Below are 19,008 nucleotides of genomic sequence, written 5' to 3' on the forward strand. Positions count from 1 at the left end.
TTGATGAACATTGAGGCTGATTCCAAATTCTTGCTATACAAATGGTGCTGCAACAAAAAACCCTGGGCACTCGCGAGTGACTGAATGTCATCCCTAATTCTAGCCCCGTGTAACCCTGCCGGGTCCCCACACCCACCTCTGCTGCAGCCTGCTCTGCCGCCCCGCCCCGTTCCGCCACTGCTTGCCTGCTGGAATCTTCCTCCTACTCCCCGCCAGGCGCTGCGCTGGGCCCTGGCGTGTCTGGGCGCGGGCTGCACTCCTACCCTCCTGGAGTCACGGCCCAGAGGGAGAGACGGATGGATGGATGAGGGGACAGTTATTTAGAAATAAGGTGTTACTCTGGGTTAGAGACCCGCTGCCCTAACTTCACCCCCCTCTCGCCCACCTGGGGAGCAACAGCAAAGGGCTAAGGGCCATGGGCTTAATCCAGTGATAACCTTATCCCTGCCCAAGGCTCCCTGGGTGGCTTCCTTGCCAGCTGTCAGTGCAGGAGAAAAAAGGAAAAGGGGAGGCCATAAGGTATGGGCACAGGGTCATGGGGGGCTGATGGCCCATCTGGGCCCCCCACCTGAGCCAGGCCTGCCTGCCTGGTGCTGCCTGTGACCATTTATCCCCCGCTGTGTGCTGGCTGTCTGCTCTCTGTCCAGGACCCCTCTGCTAACCCCCGCATCAAGATCGGCCACCTCGCCACTCTCCTCACTTTCGAAACCACTTGCCTGTCCCATCAGAAGGGCTTTGCGAGGCTTGTGCTGCCGAGTTAACAGCTGGTGATGGCGGGAGAGGACAGCAGCATTCAGCACGTTCGCACTGTTTTCCACTCACAGCGAGAAGAGGGTAGCGACTGACCCGGAATAGACTCTCTTCGGCCCGAAGGAGCGAAGCGCTAGCCCTGACCTCTGGGCGTCAGGGCCTCATCCTCGGAATCCTGTCAAGGCCCTCAAATCCCATCACTCGGAGCTCTCCTCGGTCCCCTAAGCCACTGGGAAAAAAGCCCTCCCCACTTCAAAATATCCACCCCACCTCTCCCCTCCCTGCCCGCCTGCTGCCCAAGTGCTGCCTCTAGATTCATTCCCTTGGGTTTATAAGGCACTGCATCGCCAGAAGTCCCCGTTCAAAGGGAAATGTCCCTAGGAAGGGAAGCACGGGCCTGTTAGCCTGGACGCAGGTTCCCTCATGGAAGGGGCACAGGCATCAGTTTTGATTAAGGGCATTGAGTCAGCAAATTTGGTTACAAAGTCTGTAGTGAGGCTGGGCATGGTGGCTCATGCCTGTAATCCTAGCACTTTGGGAAGCCGAGGTGGGAGGATTGCTTGGGTCTGGGAATTTGAAGTTACAGTGAGCTATGATTACACCACAGTAGTTCAGTCTGGGTGACAGAGCAAGACACTGCCTCGGAAAAAAAAAGGAAAGAAAGAAAAAAGTCCACAGTGGGTCCTCTGAGTAGCCTCACAGGGGTATGAGGATGCTCTGAGGAAGGGTTCTGAAAATAGAAACACAGGTGCTGAGGGAAGGGTTTGGGGTGGGGGTAGCGGGGGAACTGAGCATGTTTTCCCAGGGTGGAGCGGGAGGGGGCATCTGTCCCATTTGATGTCAATGTTAACAGGAGTGTAAAAGCTGAATGAATCACAACAGCCAACACCTCTGTGGTTGGTGGAAGGAACCCAAGTGTCCCTCAACAGATGAATGAATATACAACCTGGTGTGTATACACACAATGCAATACTGTTCAGCCTTAAAAAGGAAGGAAACCCTGTCACACACTACAACACAGATGAACCTGGAAGACACTATGCTCAGTGAAATTAGCCAGTCACAAAAACACAAATATGTATAACTCCACTTACATGAGGTAGGTAGGCTGGCGAAGTCATAAACACAAAGTAGAATGGCGGTTCCCAGGGAGGGGGGCGGAGTGTTGGGCAGTTGTTGTTTAGTGGGAACAGAGTTCCAGTTAGGGATGATGAAAAGAGCTCTAGAGATTGGTTGTACAGCAATGTGAAAATACTTTGCAATACTGAACTGTACACTTAAAAATGGTTGCAATGATAAATGTTTTTTCTTTATTTTTTAGACAGGTTCTCACTCTGTTGCTCCAGGTAGAGTGCAGTGGAGTCATCAGAGCTCATCACAACTTCAAACTCCTGGGCTCAAGCCATCCTCCAGCCTCAGCCTCCCAAGTAGCTGGAACTACAGGTGTGCGCCATCTCGCCTGGCTAATTCTTCTATTTTTTATAGAGACAAGGTCTCACTTTTGCTCAGTCTGGCCTCAAACTCCTGACCTCAAGCAATCCTCCTGCCCCAGCCTCCCAGAGGGCTAGGATTACAGGTGTGAGCAATGATACATTTTATGTTATGTGCATTTTACTACAATTAAAAATTTAAAACAATAAAACAAAATGACTCAAAAAGCTCCATGGCTGCCTGTGGGGCCTGCCTGTCACAGGGACAGCACAGGCCCAGGCAGTGCAGAGCCCAGATCCCAAATTCCCATGGTGTGAGGGGGTGTCTGTCATCAGGGCAGAGATGGAACCTGAGGGGCAGGACTCGACCTTGGCCTTCCTCTACCACAGCTGCCTGCTGTCTGCCACCTCCTTCTGGGGGTTGCCAGTTCCCCCTTCCCGCCCCCAAATGCTTGGCAGGCTTATGCTCTCAACCTGCTGCTCCTCAAGGGGACAGACCCCTCACTCTGGCCCCTGCCTGAGCTCTTGGGGGCTCTCATTCTTTGGGCAGGTAGGATTTGAGTCCCCGCTGTGTGCCAGGCACTGTGCTAGCGCAGGTCTGGAGGTTTCCATGGGACTCCTGGGAGATACCATGGAGTAACCATGGAGGCTTGTCTGGCTGGAAGTTGGAAAAGGGCTTCTCCAAGCTGCCCAAGTGTTAAGTGCATAAAGGAAGTAGGATCGTCATTAGTGAGAGCCTGTCAGGGAACAACCCCCTCCACAGGGCATGTGTCAGGAAGTGTGCATGTGTGTGGACTGGGTGTAGACACTGTCTGCAGCCACACAGGATGCTCTGACTGAATCGGTGGGTGTGTACACCTGTGCACGTGCATGTTTGTGTGTGTTCCCATGTGTGTGCATATGTGTGTATGCGGTCCTAGTGTAGCTGATGTCTGTGGCGACATAGGATGCTGACTGCGTGTGTGAGTCGCGGGCGTGCAGATGCATGTGCAGATCTAAGACACATGTGTGTACGGGCAAGGGCCCGCAGCGGGGCTCAGAGCACGCGATCACACAGACTGACGGGTGGGGCGACGCTTCCTGCTCCGATCCCTAACTCGTTATTAAGCTCCTCGCTCTTTGCAGACGCTCCCTGCGCCTCCCCCTCTCCGGGCTGCAGCAGCGCAGGCGCCGGGCCGACTGAGCGCGGAGCCGGGAGCGGGCGGCCGCGCTCCGGGGCCGGGTCCCCGGGGAGCAGGTGAGCGACCCGCGCCGTGCGGCCCCCACGGCCCTTGAAGACGCCGCCCGGCCGCGCTGCGCCAGCGCCCCCGCCCTCCCTGCCTGGCAGTACCCACTCGCCTCTGTTGGCATCCTCCTCCTCCCCCTGCCTGGCATCCCTACTCCCCCTGCCAGGCATTTCCCCTCCTCCCCCTGCCTGGCATCCCTTCTCCTCCCCGCCTGGCATCTCTTCCTTCCCCCTTGCCTGGCATTCCCTCCTTCCCCTGCCTGGCACCTTCCCCTCACCTGGCACTTCCCCTCCTCCCTACCTGGCATCCCCCTTCTCCCTTCCTGGCATCTTCCTCCCCTCCTCCTCTCCCGGTATCTCCCCTACTCCTGACTCTCCATCCCCCCGCCTGGCACCCCCACCCAGCCTGGTACCTCTTCTTCCTACCCTTCCCTACACCTCCTCCCTGCCTGGCAAACTCCCATCCAGCCCTTCTCTGACACCTCCTCCTCCTCATCCCTGCCTGGCATCTTCCCCTCCTTCCCTCTCTGGTACCTTCCTATCCTCCCTCCACCTGCACTTCCCCTCCTCCCCCTGTCTGGCACCCTCCTGCCTGGCACCTTCTCTTCCTCCCCCTGTCTGGCACCACCCTCCTCCCATTGCCTGTCACCTCCCCCCTGCTGAGCACTTCCCAACCTGCTCCTGCCTGGCATGCTCTGCTTCCTACTCCCCCCGTCTGGCACCTTCCCTCCTTCCCCCTGCCTGGCACCTTCCCTGTCTCCACTTGGCATCCTCCTCCCCGGCCACCTCTTTCCCATTCAGGTTGTCCCTCTGTCTCTACCTTCCTGCAGGACACCTGCCCTTAGCCCTGGACTAGTGATGCCCCCATTGGCACCTTCCTCTCCTCATCTGCCCCTCCCGCCCTGGCCCCTCGCCATCCTCAGCACGTCCTCTCCCCAGCCTCTGCTCTTGCCCTCCCCTCCTCGCCCTGCTCAGAGCTGACCCTTGGCCAACACCACCTTTTGCTCGTGAGGCTTGCATGCCCCTGAACCACTCTTGAGCTCACCCTACCCCTCTCACTCGCCCCCCACACCTGTGGAGCTGCCCTCTCCTTAGCCCCCATGCCCCACCGCCGACTACCCAGGGACTTCAGTTCAGAAGTTGGGTCCTCCCCTGGCCAAGGCCTTCCTGCTCTTCCAGCAGGGAGGGGAGTGGGCAGGGGCCAGGTGCGGGGGCCAAGCCGTGGAAGGCAGCCACGCAGCAGGTGATGACGGGCCAGGCTGACTACCTGCCCGCCCTGAACTGCTCACGCCCCTGGGCTGCAAGAGGCCGCAGGCCCGCAGTCACCATCCTCGCCTGCGTCCGTCTGGCCTTCACCTCCAACGCCCAGCTGTCCCCCTCCACCCATTGGCACGCCCCTGAACTTGCCTTCCCCCGTCAGGGCGAGGGCTCTGCTGGGGTCTCTGCTCTTGTCTTTCTAGTTCTCTGTCCAGCGGGACCCTAGGGCCCGTCTCCATCTGCTTCCAGCACACACTGTCCCACCCTGTGCCCTTCCTGGGCCACCCTAGCTCCAGACTGGCCCTTGGTGGCCCCCTCTGTCTTGGTCCCCTTCTGCACAGACTCCTGTCTGCTTCCTCAGACCTCCTCTCCAGGGAGCTTGGCTTCCTCCCAGCCTCCCGAGGCCCCCTTAGTCTGCCTTGGGGGCTCAGGGTCTGGCCTCTCCTTTCAGATCCTCAGAATGGCCCTTGGTGCTGCAGGCGAAGTGGGCTCCGGGCCCGGGCCCCAAGGGGGCACCGGATGACTCTCCAGTTGCGGGACCCTGCCATCTATGACTCCAGGCCTTCAGCACCCTCCCACCGTGGTACAGGTAGGCACTCCCTGTCCCGCCAGCCCAGGAGCAGGAGTCTGGGGCCTGAGAGTCTGCCAGCTCTCGCCTGGCCCCTGTGCTCACAGCAGTGCTTATGCTCATCCCTCCGTGGCTGGGGCCTTCTCCCTGACCCTGCTGACGTCTGTCACTTATGCCCTTCCCTTCACCCATGTGCTGAGTGTCCCCCACACCTCCTGGCGTCCCCAGGTCCTGCCTGTCAAAGCCACTCCGAGCCAGGGACAAGCTAGTCTGAAGCCAGGTCTTCGGTGCATGTGAATGGTCTGGGACTCTGGCTTGCCCCGCTTCCTCCCCACCCGGGCACGCTCCACCCCCGCCCCTCCCCGTGTGCATGCGTGTGCACTCGCACACGTGCACACACCCCCACCACATGCGTTCTGCTTACTGGATGGAAGCTGCTGACCCCGGCACAACCTGGGCTCAGAAACCCATCCCCAAATGCGCTACGCAAACCTCTAAAAGCCCTGCAGCGCCCCAGGTGGGGGTTTGTTCTTGGCAGGAGGTAGGTGGTGGTGGCAGCTTATTTTGTGGACTCCCTGGGAGCCAGCCCTGCCCTGCCACAGGTGGGCCTCGAGCTCTCAGGCCGTGGCACACCAGTTGACCCTCCTAAGCCTCCTCCCTGAAGAGGGAGAAGAGGATGGCTAGTCCCACGTCAGTACCCCCTTGTCCAGCAGGATGCACTGAGGTTCTGGGCAGAAAAGCCACCTGCCCCAGAGTCACACCTAGTCGTGGGAAGGGGTTGGAGCTGGGTCTGAAGCTGAAGTCTGGCCTGAGCTTTGCCGGCCCAGCCCCACCTGTCACTCTGGATGGCCTTACCTGTGGGAGTGACCCAGTAACAGCCTGGGTGCTGTCAGGGCTTCGAGGTATAAGGGACCCAGCCCCTGCCCCCAGGACCTGCAGCCTTGGTGGTCTGAGCAGAAGGGGCCACAGCTGAGCAGGCCTTGGGGCTCTGAGGAGGGACCTCAGGAGAGGCCTGGAAAGGTGCCCTTTGCATAGCTCTCGGGAGGCAGGGCCTGGGGTAGCGCTGCCACGAGTGGGATGAGAGTGCCTTTCTCCTCCGCTTCCTCAGAAGGGGGCAGAGGAACTCACCCTCCTGCCTGGCTGTTCTGAAGGCCAGTCACAGCCCTGTCCTCCTCTCCCCATGACCCTCCCACCCCCCCCCCACCTGCTGGGTGCTGGCCCAGGCAGAACGGTTGCAGTGGTTGCAGGGCGAGGTCTGGCCCAGAGGATTAGAGCAACACAGGTGGCAGTGAGCGCCAGTCACTTGGTGCCGGTCACCAAGGAAACAAGCACGGTCGGGGCATGCCAAGCCCCACACCTGAAGGCCCAGGCCACCACCTGGGAAGTCAAGGCCCCCAAATGGAGGCCTTGCTCCTTCCACACAACCTAACCAGCGCCTTAGGGGAGGTGTGGGCTTTTCAGTTTGTGGCAGTTGGTTTTTTAACAAAGATTCATAAAGAAAAGGTGCGAACTAGTGTATTAAACCTGTTCTTCCTGGACCAGAGGGCTGAGACTTAAGCACGCCCACATTCTGGGGTGTCTGAGGGTGAAGGCTGGTGTGGGGCAGCAGAGCTCCTTGGGAGGTGCGTCACATGGTGAGTCCCCATAAATGGTGGCTATTTGGGACTCACTAAGCCCCAAAGAGGCTCCCCAGGGCACCAGGTGGGTACCTGGGCTGTTCCAGACCTTGCCTGAAGGAGGTGATCTCATGGAAGGCTGTGCAGTGGGGAGGCGGTGCGGGAAGGCCTGGGAGGATTGGAGTTGGGGCACTGGGGGAACTGGGTACATCCTGGTGATCCCTGATCCCAGAGTGGCGCCTGGTCATGAGGGGATTCCTGGGGGGGGTCTGGAGCCCCAGCCTGCTGGGTGATGAGATGATGAGGGTGAGATGCCAGGTGAAGTTTGGCGCTTGGTTTTGGAGTCACATTAGGCGCACGCTGGTCCGAGCAGCTGGAGGCTGTCCTCAGCCTGGGCACCCGTGGTGTGATTACAAGTGAGCTAAGTGGTGGAGGTAATGAGCCGGGGGTAATGAGCTGGAGGTGTCACTGGGAGGAGGGAGGAGACCGAGCTGCCGGGACAGGAGGAGCAAAGGCTCTCAGCCGCCGGCTAGATCCTGTGCCCTCTGGAATTGCTGCGACCGACCGAGGGGCCAAGCTGGGGCCAGCCTGCTTCTGATGGGCACTCAGCTGAGGGACTGTGAGGACTGTGGCTGTGTCCCCTGGTGTTCCTTGCTGGTGAGGGATGCGCAGACCCTTAGAACCCCCAGAGGCCATACAGCGGAATTGTTGATCACTTCAGCCAGGCCCATCTTTTGGGATAACGTGTTCTGTTTACTTACTTCCCACGCTGTGAAACCGATTTCTTTGTGACCTAAACTTCCAGGGATTCTGAGACTGCGCCTTATGTGCACGTACCCCACACGTGCCTTTACTGGAGTTCACAAACTTGCATCGCCTCCCATGTGAACCTTTTTTGCAGACGGAAGAACATTCTGGGGCCTGGAAGGAGGAGCAGTGCGCTGGGAGGGAAGGGGAGAGGAGGAGAGAGAGGATGACCGGGAGGATGGACTGACACTCCACCTCATTCCAAAAAGGGTTTGAGGTGGTTTGCAAAGACGCATACATGAGGAAACAGGGATGGAGGGGAAATGAGCAGGGAGACTATGAGGCAGCTAAGGACGAGGTCTGCACAAAATGCAAACCACGAGGTCCTGAGACCCCTGCCGCCAGCAGGGCAGAAAGTAGTCACGTGACTCACACTGTCCATAAGATAGAAATCAAACCACTCGCTCAAATCTCTACGATTTCTATCCTGAGACCCTGATAAGTCTCTCCTGCATGAGGACATAGAGGGAATACTGTGTGGCAAGTCGAGCAGTGACCTCAACGATGTCATAACAGTTTCCCAGGGCCAAGGCACGGTCCGACACAATACTGTCCAGCCATACAAATATTGCTGATTTTGCGTAACCCAAAGACAAAATTCAGAGCAACTGGAGGAACACATTGCTACCTTCAGGAAATCTGCTCTATGTTAATATTTACAACATGGTTTCCAATAAATATTGGGCAGCAGGAAGGTTTATTTAAAATCAGGAATTAAGTACCTAGCCACGTTCTCCAGGTGGGGGCAAAATCCTCACAGAAAATAAAGAACTCCGTCAGCAGTCTTTGGGTATAAGGAGGGCCAGTCCCACTCTTTATCCCAAAGGTCCTGAACCCTCTGAGAAATAGGCACACGTGTCAGGGATGTATTAACTCATCTGCAGGGAAAGCGGGACTGAAGGAAGAGGCTTGGACCCGGCGCTCAAATGTGTTAACAGAAGGCAGGTCCTGCGCCCTAAGCTGGGTTAGCGGGAACACAGGTGTCTCCAGCCTGCGGCAGATTTGCCCAGGAGGGAAGGGCTGGCCACGGGGAGAGAGAGGCTGACGGCAACACCTCCGCCCTGCCCCGCACAGGGATGTGTCCTCCAGGTGTCAGAGCCTCCTCCCTTGAGGAGAAAGGGTGGGAGTGGGGAAGGAGGATTATTCGAGTCTTCTCTCCTGGGGAATAGAGAAGTTTCCTGTGAACGCGTGAAGGCAAGGGAGTAGGGTTCCCGTGGCAGTGAGCTGGGGCTGCCACGTGGCTGGACACAGGCATCCATGCTCAAATCCAGGTCCGGGAGTGACCTTTGACACCACCCCCTTCCTTATCTCCACCGGAACAATGCCACGACCTTTTATTTGATTTTATTTCCTAAATACATCTCAATTCCATCCACTTCCTATTCCCCACGTCACCACCCTAGTCCACGGCGCTGTTGTCTTCTGCCCCTAAGTGGGTGCCCCACATTCGGCCTCGCCCCCTCCCCCGGACCCCAAGCCACCAGAGCAGCCACAAACCCAATGTCTTCCGCCTTCCTCAGGGCTGCGGGCTCCCTCGGCCCAGCGCTTCCTGCTCTTCCTTTCTTTACCCGCAACCCCCCAGCCCACCCTATCCCACTCCTCCAAGTGTCAGCTGAGGGCCACTCCTTCCAGGGAGACTTTCTCCCACTCCCCATTGGGTGTGAAGTCCCACTTTCTTATGTCTTGGAGCACACACCGAAAATTTAAATATTTAATTGTAGTGCTCCTTAAAGGCCAGGAGTGCATCCGTCCGCTTCCGCACAGTACAGAGAAGTATTTCTTGAACGAGCGAGCGGATGCACGAGGCAGCGGGCGCAGAGGAGGGGGCTGTCACAGCTGATTCCAACCTGAGCCCCGGGTCCCCCTTTGGGCTGCTGGCCTCACGCTCTCCACTACCCCAGCTGGCCCTCTCTTGCCCTCCAGCTCGCCCTGCTGCCACCTGAGCGGCTGCACCGCCACGCCTGAAGGTTTCCTCCTGTCGCTGCAGCCCGGAGTGGCTCTGCGTTCAAGGAAGCTCATTCTCTCTTCAGCTGTTCTGTGGTGACAGAGACTCTCCCTCCTCTGACCTTAGGTTAGCCTTTCAGAGTTTCTGAGAACAAACCCCTTTCTGCCTGCAAGCCATTTCATCGCCTTCGACATTGGGAGGCAGCTCTCCCGCAGGCCTGGGTCTCTCCCTGGGAACACCTAGCCCTGGCTCCTGCAGATACTCGTTACCCATACACCCTGGGGACAGCGGCGGCCTGGAGGCCAGGGGCCGCTATTAGAAGGTAAGCTCTGCCCCTTTCCAGCTGGGCCGATGGGGAAAGAGGTACTCAGTCCTCTGAGCAGCGAGTGTCCCCTGCGACATGGGGCACCGGCTGTCTGTAGAGACCCAGAGCAATGGCAAGTGCTGAGCCCCCCGCACAGCGCCCAGCCCGCAGCCCGCACGCAGCAAATGCTGAATGCCAAGGGTGCCCCAGTCCCTCATGGCTTAAAATGTGATGCTCAGTGCTGCCCCTGCCACAGGTGTCATCTGTGGACCCCAGAGCACCATCTCATGCCACCGATGCCTCCCTTGGTTCCAGGGCCCAGCCTGTACACCCTGGGCCTCCAGGCCGAAGTTCACTCTCCCTGTCCCGGGCCTGTGAACCCCAATGCTGAGCATCTAGGTTTTAGCTCATCCTTCCAGACGGCAGCGCCCTCCCGGCGGGTGCAGGCTGTGCCGTGAGAGGCCTGCCTTCTTTGCCTTTAATAAAGTTTTGAATTGGAGGAAGAAAGTATGAACCAGCAGGTCCAGGGAGAGCCCTGTGGCCCTCTGGAGGTGCTCTGGGTGGGCTACGACAGACTGGACCTGGCTGGGCAGCTGCATCAACAGCAGGCCCAGGTGGGTGGGCTTGCGGGAGGTGCAGGAGGTGCCATGGGCACGCCCTCAGCCTTGCGTTCCTGCCCTTCGTACCAGGAGGAGAAGCCGAGTTCCCCCTTCAGGTCTACAAACTCCCACTCCACTCCCCCACGCCCCACCCTGCAGGAAGCATCCAATGCTTTTGCCTTTCCTGCCCCAAGTTCCCCCCCAAACCCCCCCTTAACCACAACCCAACCCCAACCTCCAAAAAACTTTCAAAAGGCAACCAATGGGGGGGCCCGGGCCCCCGGCAAAGGGCCCCCCCAGTGCAACCCCCAGTCCCCTCTTCCTTAGCAGCACCTCTGATTCGAGAACAGCTGCTCGAACACAGTCACCCGCAGGAAGTGAGAGTGATGCAGGCTGGGGCGGAGTGACAGCAGCTAGTGTGCACTGAAGCTTATTGTGAGTTTCAAGAATTTCATGTGGTTTCACTAATTTGTCCTCACCACAACACTGCAAGGTAGATGTGTTAGAATCACCACGACGTTTCAGATGAGAAAACTGAAACACAGAGTTAAGTAATGCTCCCAGTGGTTAGGACAAGAGTCCCAGCTGGGGTATCTGCACTGCATCTGGCCCTCAGAGGTACGCTGTGCCTAGACCGCGGGCCCTTCACAGGGACAAGAAGCCACTTCAGTGTACAGGCCCCAGCCCTGCCCTGCCTCTGATGCCCCCAGCACTGAGTCTCAAGGTCAAAGGCTACTTAGCATCTTACACGAAGCCCAGGCTGCCCATGCACCTAGAGAGACAGTTGAGTTTGCAACTCCTAAAAGCAGGGAATGTGGAGGGGATGTGGTGGATTGCAGAGCTCCTGCCCCTCCTCAGCTCCGTCTGATTGTTTCCAAGAGTATTGGTGCTCTGGTCTTGCCAGATTTCTAATTTTTTAAGAGATTCTAGAAATCTGGCTTTTTATGTGAAATCTCCCGACTGTTAAGGTTGGTGCCTAATTGAAGTGTTTGAGACACAGCGAGGGCTGAGTGAACCCTGTCTGCCCTGCCCAGTCTGTGACACCCACCCTGAGCTTTCCTTACCCCATCACCTGGCACCTGTCTTCTCTCTGTCCCCCAGCCCAGAAAACAAACCAGCGCTTCTCACTGAAAACTCAGGGGCCCCCAGGCGTCAATGGCCCCAGTTTGAGAAGCACTGTTTTAGGAGTTGCTGGCGCTTTTATTGGTTTCTTTTTAACAACAAAATTATAAACAAAACGCAGAGTCTTGTCAAAAACTCGAGGGCCCTCCCCCCAAGAATAGACCCAAGATCACACTTTGAGAGGCATCGCTCCTTAATCCACGGCGACGCACTGCTAGTGGGAAGGCCGGGCTGCCGTAGAATCCACCTCCCAACTTGCCTGTGTTCGAAACCCAGAGCAGCGACTGCGGAGGGACTTTGGGGTACTTTTGATAAACAACAGGGCAGCAGTGGGATGGTAGCCCGGAAAGAACTCTCTAAGCCTTGTGTTCCTGTCCTTAAATTGGATATAGAAATATCCATCCCTCCACCTTCCTGGGGTGTTGAGAGAAGCAAATTAGATAACACATATGGAACTGTTTTGGAAGCTAAGCTCCATGAAGATATATGTGTTACTTTGGAGGTGTCTGACAAGTGTCTCCCAATATCTTTAGGGTATGACACGTAAACACAGGCTGGAGCAGTGGCGTGCTGGTAAATGCTTAACAACCGGCTCCCGCAGGGCAGGGAGGGGAGCAGAGCTCTGAGTGTGTGGTGTGAACACGCCCCCTGTGGCGGATGCTGACGTGACACACGGGCGCCTCACTGGCTGGGTGTTACTGTACTCGGGTAGATTTGCTAGGAATTGAAGACGAAGCCCAAAGGGTGCAGCACAGACGCGGGTGGATCGACGGTCGCACTGACTGGGCGTACGAACAACGCGTACCGGGAAAAGGTGGTAACTATGTGGATAACAGAATTGAGATTCAAAAGCTCTCAACAGCCAGAATAATGGGCTAATTCTTCCAAGATACTACTGGGAATAAACACGTGTCCGTTCTTGAGACCAAAGAGGCAACTTTACAAGCAGGGACAGGGAGACATGTTCTGGCACAGAGTAGGGAAGGAACGGGGGCTGCACTGGCAGTCGGTTCGTACAAGCCCACGGTGGGACGGGTGGTTGCCGAGCGTGATAAAGCCACGACTGTACTCAGTGCTCTATGACTTAAAGAGAATTTTCACATATGGCAAATCATACTATTTTAATGTTCACAATAAGCCAGCGAGAGAGGTAAGATGATGACATACCTGTTTTAAAGATGACGAGACTCAGGTTCAGGGAGGTTGACGTTCAGGGAGGCACATTTGTCCTCACGCTCGGGCCTGCTGGCCCCAGGTTCGGCTCATGTTGTGCTAAGAGAGCACCTTGTTCCGGGCCTTGCTTTCGATGGCTCCAGGCAAGCCAGAGGATGTCGTGGGGGCAGCATGATGAACGGTGAGCAGGTCGCCGGAGGACCACCCTGGGAACAGTGACAAGCAGAGCTGGAGGTGGGTGTTAGGTCCTTGGGGCCACTGTAACAAAACGCCACAGTCCAGGCAGCTTAAACAACAGAGATTCGTTGCCACAGTTTGGGAGGCTGCGGGTCTGAAATCAAGGTGTGGACAGGGTTGGTTCCTTCTGAAGGCTGTGAGGGAGGGACCTGCCCAGGCCCCTGTCCTTGGCTAGAAGTTGGCCGTCTGCTCCCTGTGTCTCTTCAGATCATCTTCCCCTATGCGAGTCTATCTCTGTGTCCAAACTTCCCTTTTTTATAAGGACACTGGTCACTGGCGAGGGCACACCCTAGTGACCTCGTTTTAACTTGATCACCTCTTTAAAGACCCTATCTTAAAATAAGGTCCCATTGTGAGGTATTAGGGCTTAGGACTCCAACATACGAATTTTGGGGGCCACAATTCAGCCCTTAGCAGGGGGCCTCTGGCGGCTGCATTCAGAATTTGGAGATGTGTCTTGTGGAGGAGGCAGAAGATGAGCTCTAGGTGGCCAGAGCCTCGGGGAAGCTCAAAACCCTGGACCACACCCGCCACCGGAAGGACCAAGGCCCCAGGGACAAGTGGACTCCCTGCCGCTCCCTTGGGTGGCTGGAATGCTTCTGGCTCCTCCCCCAGCTCCAGCCTTCCTCACGTGGGAATGTGTGGAGCCGGAGGGAGGCCCCCAGCCCTGCTGTTCCCACGGCTACGGCTACGCTGGGCATTCAGTGTGCCCTGTCCCTGCCCGGCCAGCAGTCAGCGCCCCTGTTGTGTCACTGCTGCTGCTTGGCCCTGCTTGCCCACATGACCCCCAGCAGAGGCTTGGGTGCAGCCCCCGGAGCCCCCTGGATTCCACCATTCCCCCTCATCGCCACCACATCGGGGAGTGGAGGCTGCTGAGGAGTGGGCTCCTTAGGGGATCCGCACCCCTGTTCTCCACAGGAGCTCCCCCAGTTCCTAACCCCGGCAAGACCTGCTTCACCTGCACTCACCCGGCGTCCTGGAGTCGGGTGCACTGGCACTCTACTCTTCCCTACCTCATGCCAAAAGCCGCTGCTATCCTGGCTGGGCACCTCTCCAAGGCAGGAGCTGGCATTAGCTCCTCTCTATTCAGGGGCCAAATCCTGGCTTTAAGAACCTGACCTTCAGACCAAACTAGCTGATCATTCCAGGTCAAGAGAATGGCACATGCAAAGGCCCTGAGGTGGGCAGGGAATCAGTGCGTCTGAGCACCACATAGGGACTAGTGGAGCTGAAGGCGTCCATTGGGTGGGTTCAGCCCTGTGGGCCCTGGCAAGGAGTTGGATTCTATCAACACAGCGGAAACCATTGTCAGATCTTAAGCAAGTATGTACCATGGTCCTAGTTGCATTTTTGAAAAGATCACTCTGGTCATGGTATGGGGAGAGACGGAATGAAGAGGTGGGGCCGTCAGTCCAGAAGAAGATGGTGGTAGCCCAGACCTGGGTCGTGGCAGGGAAGTGCAGAGTTGGATGGGCTTGAGAAGTCATTTAGAGATAGGATCTACAAAACTTGCCTATGGAGTAAACGTGAGGGCCCAGGGAGAGGAGGACGTTAACAGCAACAACAAAACAACACGTGGGAAACACACAACTGCAGAGCTGGGCTGAGGAATTGGTTGGCTTGAAGGATACGGGCCATACTGGCGGAGGGGGGCGTAAGAGGGGCATCCCTGCAGGGAGAACCCCAGGGGCAAAGACAGGGCTTCGGGGCTGTGCGTGGTGTGTTCGGGAGCTGGTGAGGCCCCTTTGGTGGCAGCAGTAGGGCCTGTGTGGACACGTGGACATCCCACCCCACCCGCCCCTGTGGCTCCCCAGCTGCCTCTCAGGTGTGAAGTTGTGGTTACAGCCTCAGCCCTGAGGCTGTAAACCCCTCAGAACCTCCCTTAGATTTTTTTTTTAATTAAAAAAAATTAATTTTAGCAGGAGCATCTGGGACATTCTCACTTCCTCCCATCAAGCCTGCCTGCAGCATAGGGGCTGGAACCAGGCTGGCCAGCTGGCGCAAACCCCAACCCCATCCCCTATTAGCTGTGCGGCCTTGGGCCAGTCACTTTGTCCTTCCACACTCGTAAGGTGGGTTAGGGATTGTGCTTACCTGGTGGGGAGGTCGTGAGCACTAACCGAGCTGACATGCGTGAGGGCTCAGAGCAGCCACCGCTGGTCGTCTCAGCCTGCTGGGCGCCCCGGGGACCTGCCCTGCCTCTCCACTCTTCGTAAGACTTCCGCCAGGAGGAAGTACAGGTCTCGGGGTGCCTCTCCCCAGACCCTCACAGAGGTGCCCAGGGGGCAAAAGCCCCCCAGACCCACAGCACCCTGTGCCAGCCTTGGCCATGGCGCCCAGCCAGGGCGTCCCCTTGCTGCTTGCTCAGGTGTTGCTGCTCTGAGACGCCTGCGGGGGCAGCCCGGCCCGCCCCTGTCGGGGCCCTGCGCCTGCTCCCTCCGCTCACGCCTGGCATGGGGCCCTCTGTCCATCTTGTCTTCCTCAACACCCATGAGGTCCTGAGGGCAGAGGCCATGTCATGCGTGTGAATGGGCCGCACTTCCCACAGGCCGGCCGCAAACACGTGCGGAGGACGGAAGGAGGCCCTGCTTTCCCTTTGGTTGCCTCCGTCGGCAATTCCCAAACCTCAGCTTTGCTTTTCTAGGCCCAACTGTGGCCTTGCAGATTCTTCTTAGGTTTGAGTCCAGTAGATTTGCGACCTGTAGAGGCTCCTGGCTGCCCCCTCCTTTCCGGCAGCCTATGCCGCAGCCCCCACCAAGCTGCTGGGCCACAGGCTTCCCACATTATGACCCACCCTGCGTACTAACACTACTTGTAGCTGTTCTCTGCTCAAGGAAGCGTCCAGTGTTTTGGGTAGACCCCAGAGTCCCCCCGGGGTTCCCAGAGCCCACCCTAATTAGCCACTCTGATTACTCACCTGGCTGGTTTCTAAGAGCGGCAGCCAACCCCTCATGTGTACCCTCCATGGCATTTGTGACAGGCCTGCAGCTGAAGGGCTCTGAGGGCTCCTTGGTTCCACTGCCCCCTCCCCCCAGCTTCGGGTGGACAGCAGCAGGCTGAGCCGGGACCTGGCAGTAAGGCACATTAGCGGCGGCCAAGGCCACAGACGCTCCAGGCCATGGGACCGGCAGGCAGTGACATCAGGAAGCTGATGATGGCGGCTCCTATTTGTTAAGTGTTTACTCTGTGCCAGGCACTGTGCTGAATTCCGGTACATGCTCTACTTGCTTTGGTCATCACAGCTGCCTGGGCGTCAGGCGTGGCGTGGGGAAGACGAGGCTCAGGCAGGTCAGGCAACGTGCGCAAGGTCATGGTCACTCAGTGGCTGAGCCAGCTTTGAACACAAGACCGTCTGACTCTAGAGCTGTGGTTCTCAATGCTGGGGCAATTTCACCCTTCAGGAACAAGGCTCAGTGTCTGGAGATACTCTGTCATGTTGGGGAGCTGATAGAAGTCACCAGATAGAGGCCAGAGATGCTCCTAACATCATACAGTGCACAAGACAGCCCCCACCATAAAGAATCATCCAGCCCAAAACCCTGTTCTAGACCCCAAGCTCAGAGCCATCGCACCATGGAGCCTGCAGAGACCCCACCCAGGGCAGTGGATTTGGGACGGGGAGGCAGCCAGCCTTAGTTACAAAGTTTTGCAGAAACCAGAGGTGGCGCAGCGAGCAGGTGGAATTTATACTCCCAACGTTTGAAACAATCTGCTTGAGATAACTTTGGGTGTGTTTTAAAAGATAATTGAGAGTAATTCAGCTTAAATGTACAGGCCTCCAAGGATTCTGATTTCCTTCTTTAAAAGGCAGGTGTTTCAGGAAGGTGGAGGGGTGTTAGCACGCTGGGGAGGCAGCTTAGGACGAAGGAGGAAACCCAGGGACCTTAAGATCAGGAGACCCAGTTGCAATCCTGGCCCCACCCCATAATAGCACAGTGGCTTTTGGCAAATCACATGGCTTCTTGGAGCCTCACTTTCATTATCTTTAGAATGGGAATCCTGCCACAGGCCTGAGAGGGGCCTGTCAGGATTAGACAGGTTGATGTGTGTGACAGTGCTTGGGCAATAGTCAGGTCCTGCACAAATTGAAGATGGTGTCATTGCTCCTACGACGACGCAGTCTCAGACCGCAACACCGGACGGCCCTGGGAAGCATGCTGGAAACCCTACGCTGACTTGGAGGGGCTCTCTTCACCTACACCTGTGACGTAGCGGAGTTTCTACCACGTGCCAGGTATTTGGGATGTGTCAGCAAACAAGACAGATGGAAATCCTTGCCTTTTTGTGGCTTACGTTCTAACGGAGGAAAAGAGAAGTTAAGCGAAACCATAGTAAGTACATGACGTAGACTGGTGAGAGGTTTTCCGCACTGTGGGGGGGACATGGAGCAGAATGAAAGAGACGGGGTGTGGAAGGGAGGGGCTGCACTGCAGTTTCTATCCAGTGGACGAATTGTGCCTCGTTGAGAAGGGGACGTGTGAACAAAGACTTCTGGGAGGTGACGAGTTGGCCATGCAGATAGCTGGAGGAAGAATGTTTCCGGCAGCGGGAACAGCCAGCTGGAGAGTAAGGCCGGCAAGTAGCTGGAGTTTCCAAGGAGCTGCAGGGAGGCCAGAGGCCAAGGCAGGAAGGGGAGTGAGGGGCTGGCAGGAGGCAGACGTAGAGGGGCACAGATGGAACCAGAGCCTGCAGGACCTTCAGGATCTTGGCGCTTGCTTGGAATAAGACAGGGAGCCTCGGGAGGGTTTCAAGCAGAGCAGTGACATAATCTGACTCCCTTTCTAAAGGATCATCCTAGTGGCTGTGCTGAGAATAGACTGTCGGGGAGGTTGGAAGCAGGCTACGCTGTAGTCCAGGTGTGGACGCAGGAGGACAGCAGGGTAATAGCCGAGTCCGAGGTGGAAGAGCAGGTGCTCATCTTGGACACATTAAGTTTGAGCTGTTTGTTAACGCTCCAGGAGGAAATGCCGAGTAGGCGACGGACGGATGAGTCTAAGGACTGGGAGAGACGCCTGGGCTGGAGGAGAACTGGGAGCTGTTAACATGTGGACAGCTGTGTGCTACAGCTGTGAGTGTGCTCAAGGACAGCTCTGGGGAAGGGAGTGTGGAGGCTGAAGAGGACCCAGGACCGAGTCCCCAAGGCGCTCCTCCCCTGAGAGGAGGAGGAGAACTGGAAGGAAGCCTGAGAAGCAGCGCCAGGACACGGCAGGAGGACAGCCAGGGAGAGAGGCATTCCAAAGAGGAGAGCGTGGTCAGCACATGGAAGGCTGCTGTTGGTTGGTTAAGCCAAGCACCCTGAGGCCTGAGAATTGGTGGTGGCATTTGGCAAATGGAGGTTACTGGTGACCCTGCCAGCAGCACTTCAGTGGAGTGGTGGGAGGTGCTCTCACGGGACTGGGATTCAGGAGAATCAAAGACAGCAAATGTAGACAACTGTTCTGAGAGGTCTTCTTGGAGCTGGGCAGTAGCCTGTAGGATAAGTAGCGTCAAGAGAGTTCATTTCAGGTGGGGAAGAACAGCACTTGCGCGTGCTCAGTAGAGGGGAAGGCCGACGGCTCGGCGGTGGGGAGAGAGTTGCTTGCTGGAGCAGCGTCCCCGGGTGTGTGGCAGGGGCCGGGAGCTGGCACACAGGGGGGCAACCGGCTATGGATGGGGGCACAGATAGTTCATCTGGAGGAATGGAGAGTAGAGTTGCTGGCAGGTGGGAGCATGTGGTGGGAGCCTCTGGAAGTTCTCTGGAAGCTTTGTTTTCTCAGTGCAGTGGGAATAGAGGACACCAGCTGGGGGAGAGGAGGGCGAAGGGGAGAGAAGATGTGAAAAACCCCCGTGGGCGTGTGAGAGCAGGAATGGATGAGAGCAGGCCGTGGGGAGAGCGGACTGCCGGATAGCGCTAGGCCAGGTGAGCTCGCACTCCTGAATCCGCAGTGAGACTGGCCGGCAGCTGCCAGCCATGTTCCGATGCACAGGTGCAGGAG

The 19,008-nt window shown here is 57.3% G+C and overlaps 1 protein-coding gene across 1 annotated transcript in view; it reads left to right on the forward strand.

The window, feature by feature from the left end:
- Positions 1 to 3,349: 3,349 nt before the first annotated feature.
- SMARCD3 (SWI/SNF related, matrix associated, actin dependent regulator of chromatin, subfamily d, member 3) overlaps positions 3,350 to 19,008 on the forward strand; it is a 32,917-nt gene continuing 17,258 nt past the window's right edge. The window contains exons 1-2 of the mRNA XM_012662140.1: positions 3,350 to 3,417; positions 5,114 to 5,251. Of these exons, the coding sequence (XP_012517594.1) occupies positions 5,213 to 5,251 (39 nt within the window). The 5' untranslated portion in view covers positions 3,350 to 3,417; positions 5,114 to 5,212. The remainder of the gene's footprint in view (positions 3,418 to 5,113; positions 5,252 to 19,008) is intronic.

Source organism: Propithecus coquereli, unplaced genomic scaffold, assembly GCF_000956105.1.
Source record: "Propithecus coquereli isolate 6110/MARCELLA unplaced genomic scaffold, Pcoq_1.0 Scaffold75, whole genome shotgun sequence".
Classification (NCBI taxonomy): domain Eukaryota; kingdom Metazoa; phylum Chordata; class Mammalia; order Primates; family Indriidae; genus Propithecus; species Propithecus coquereli.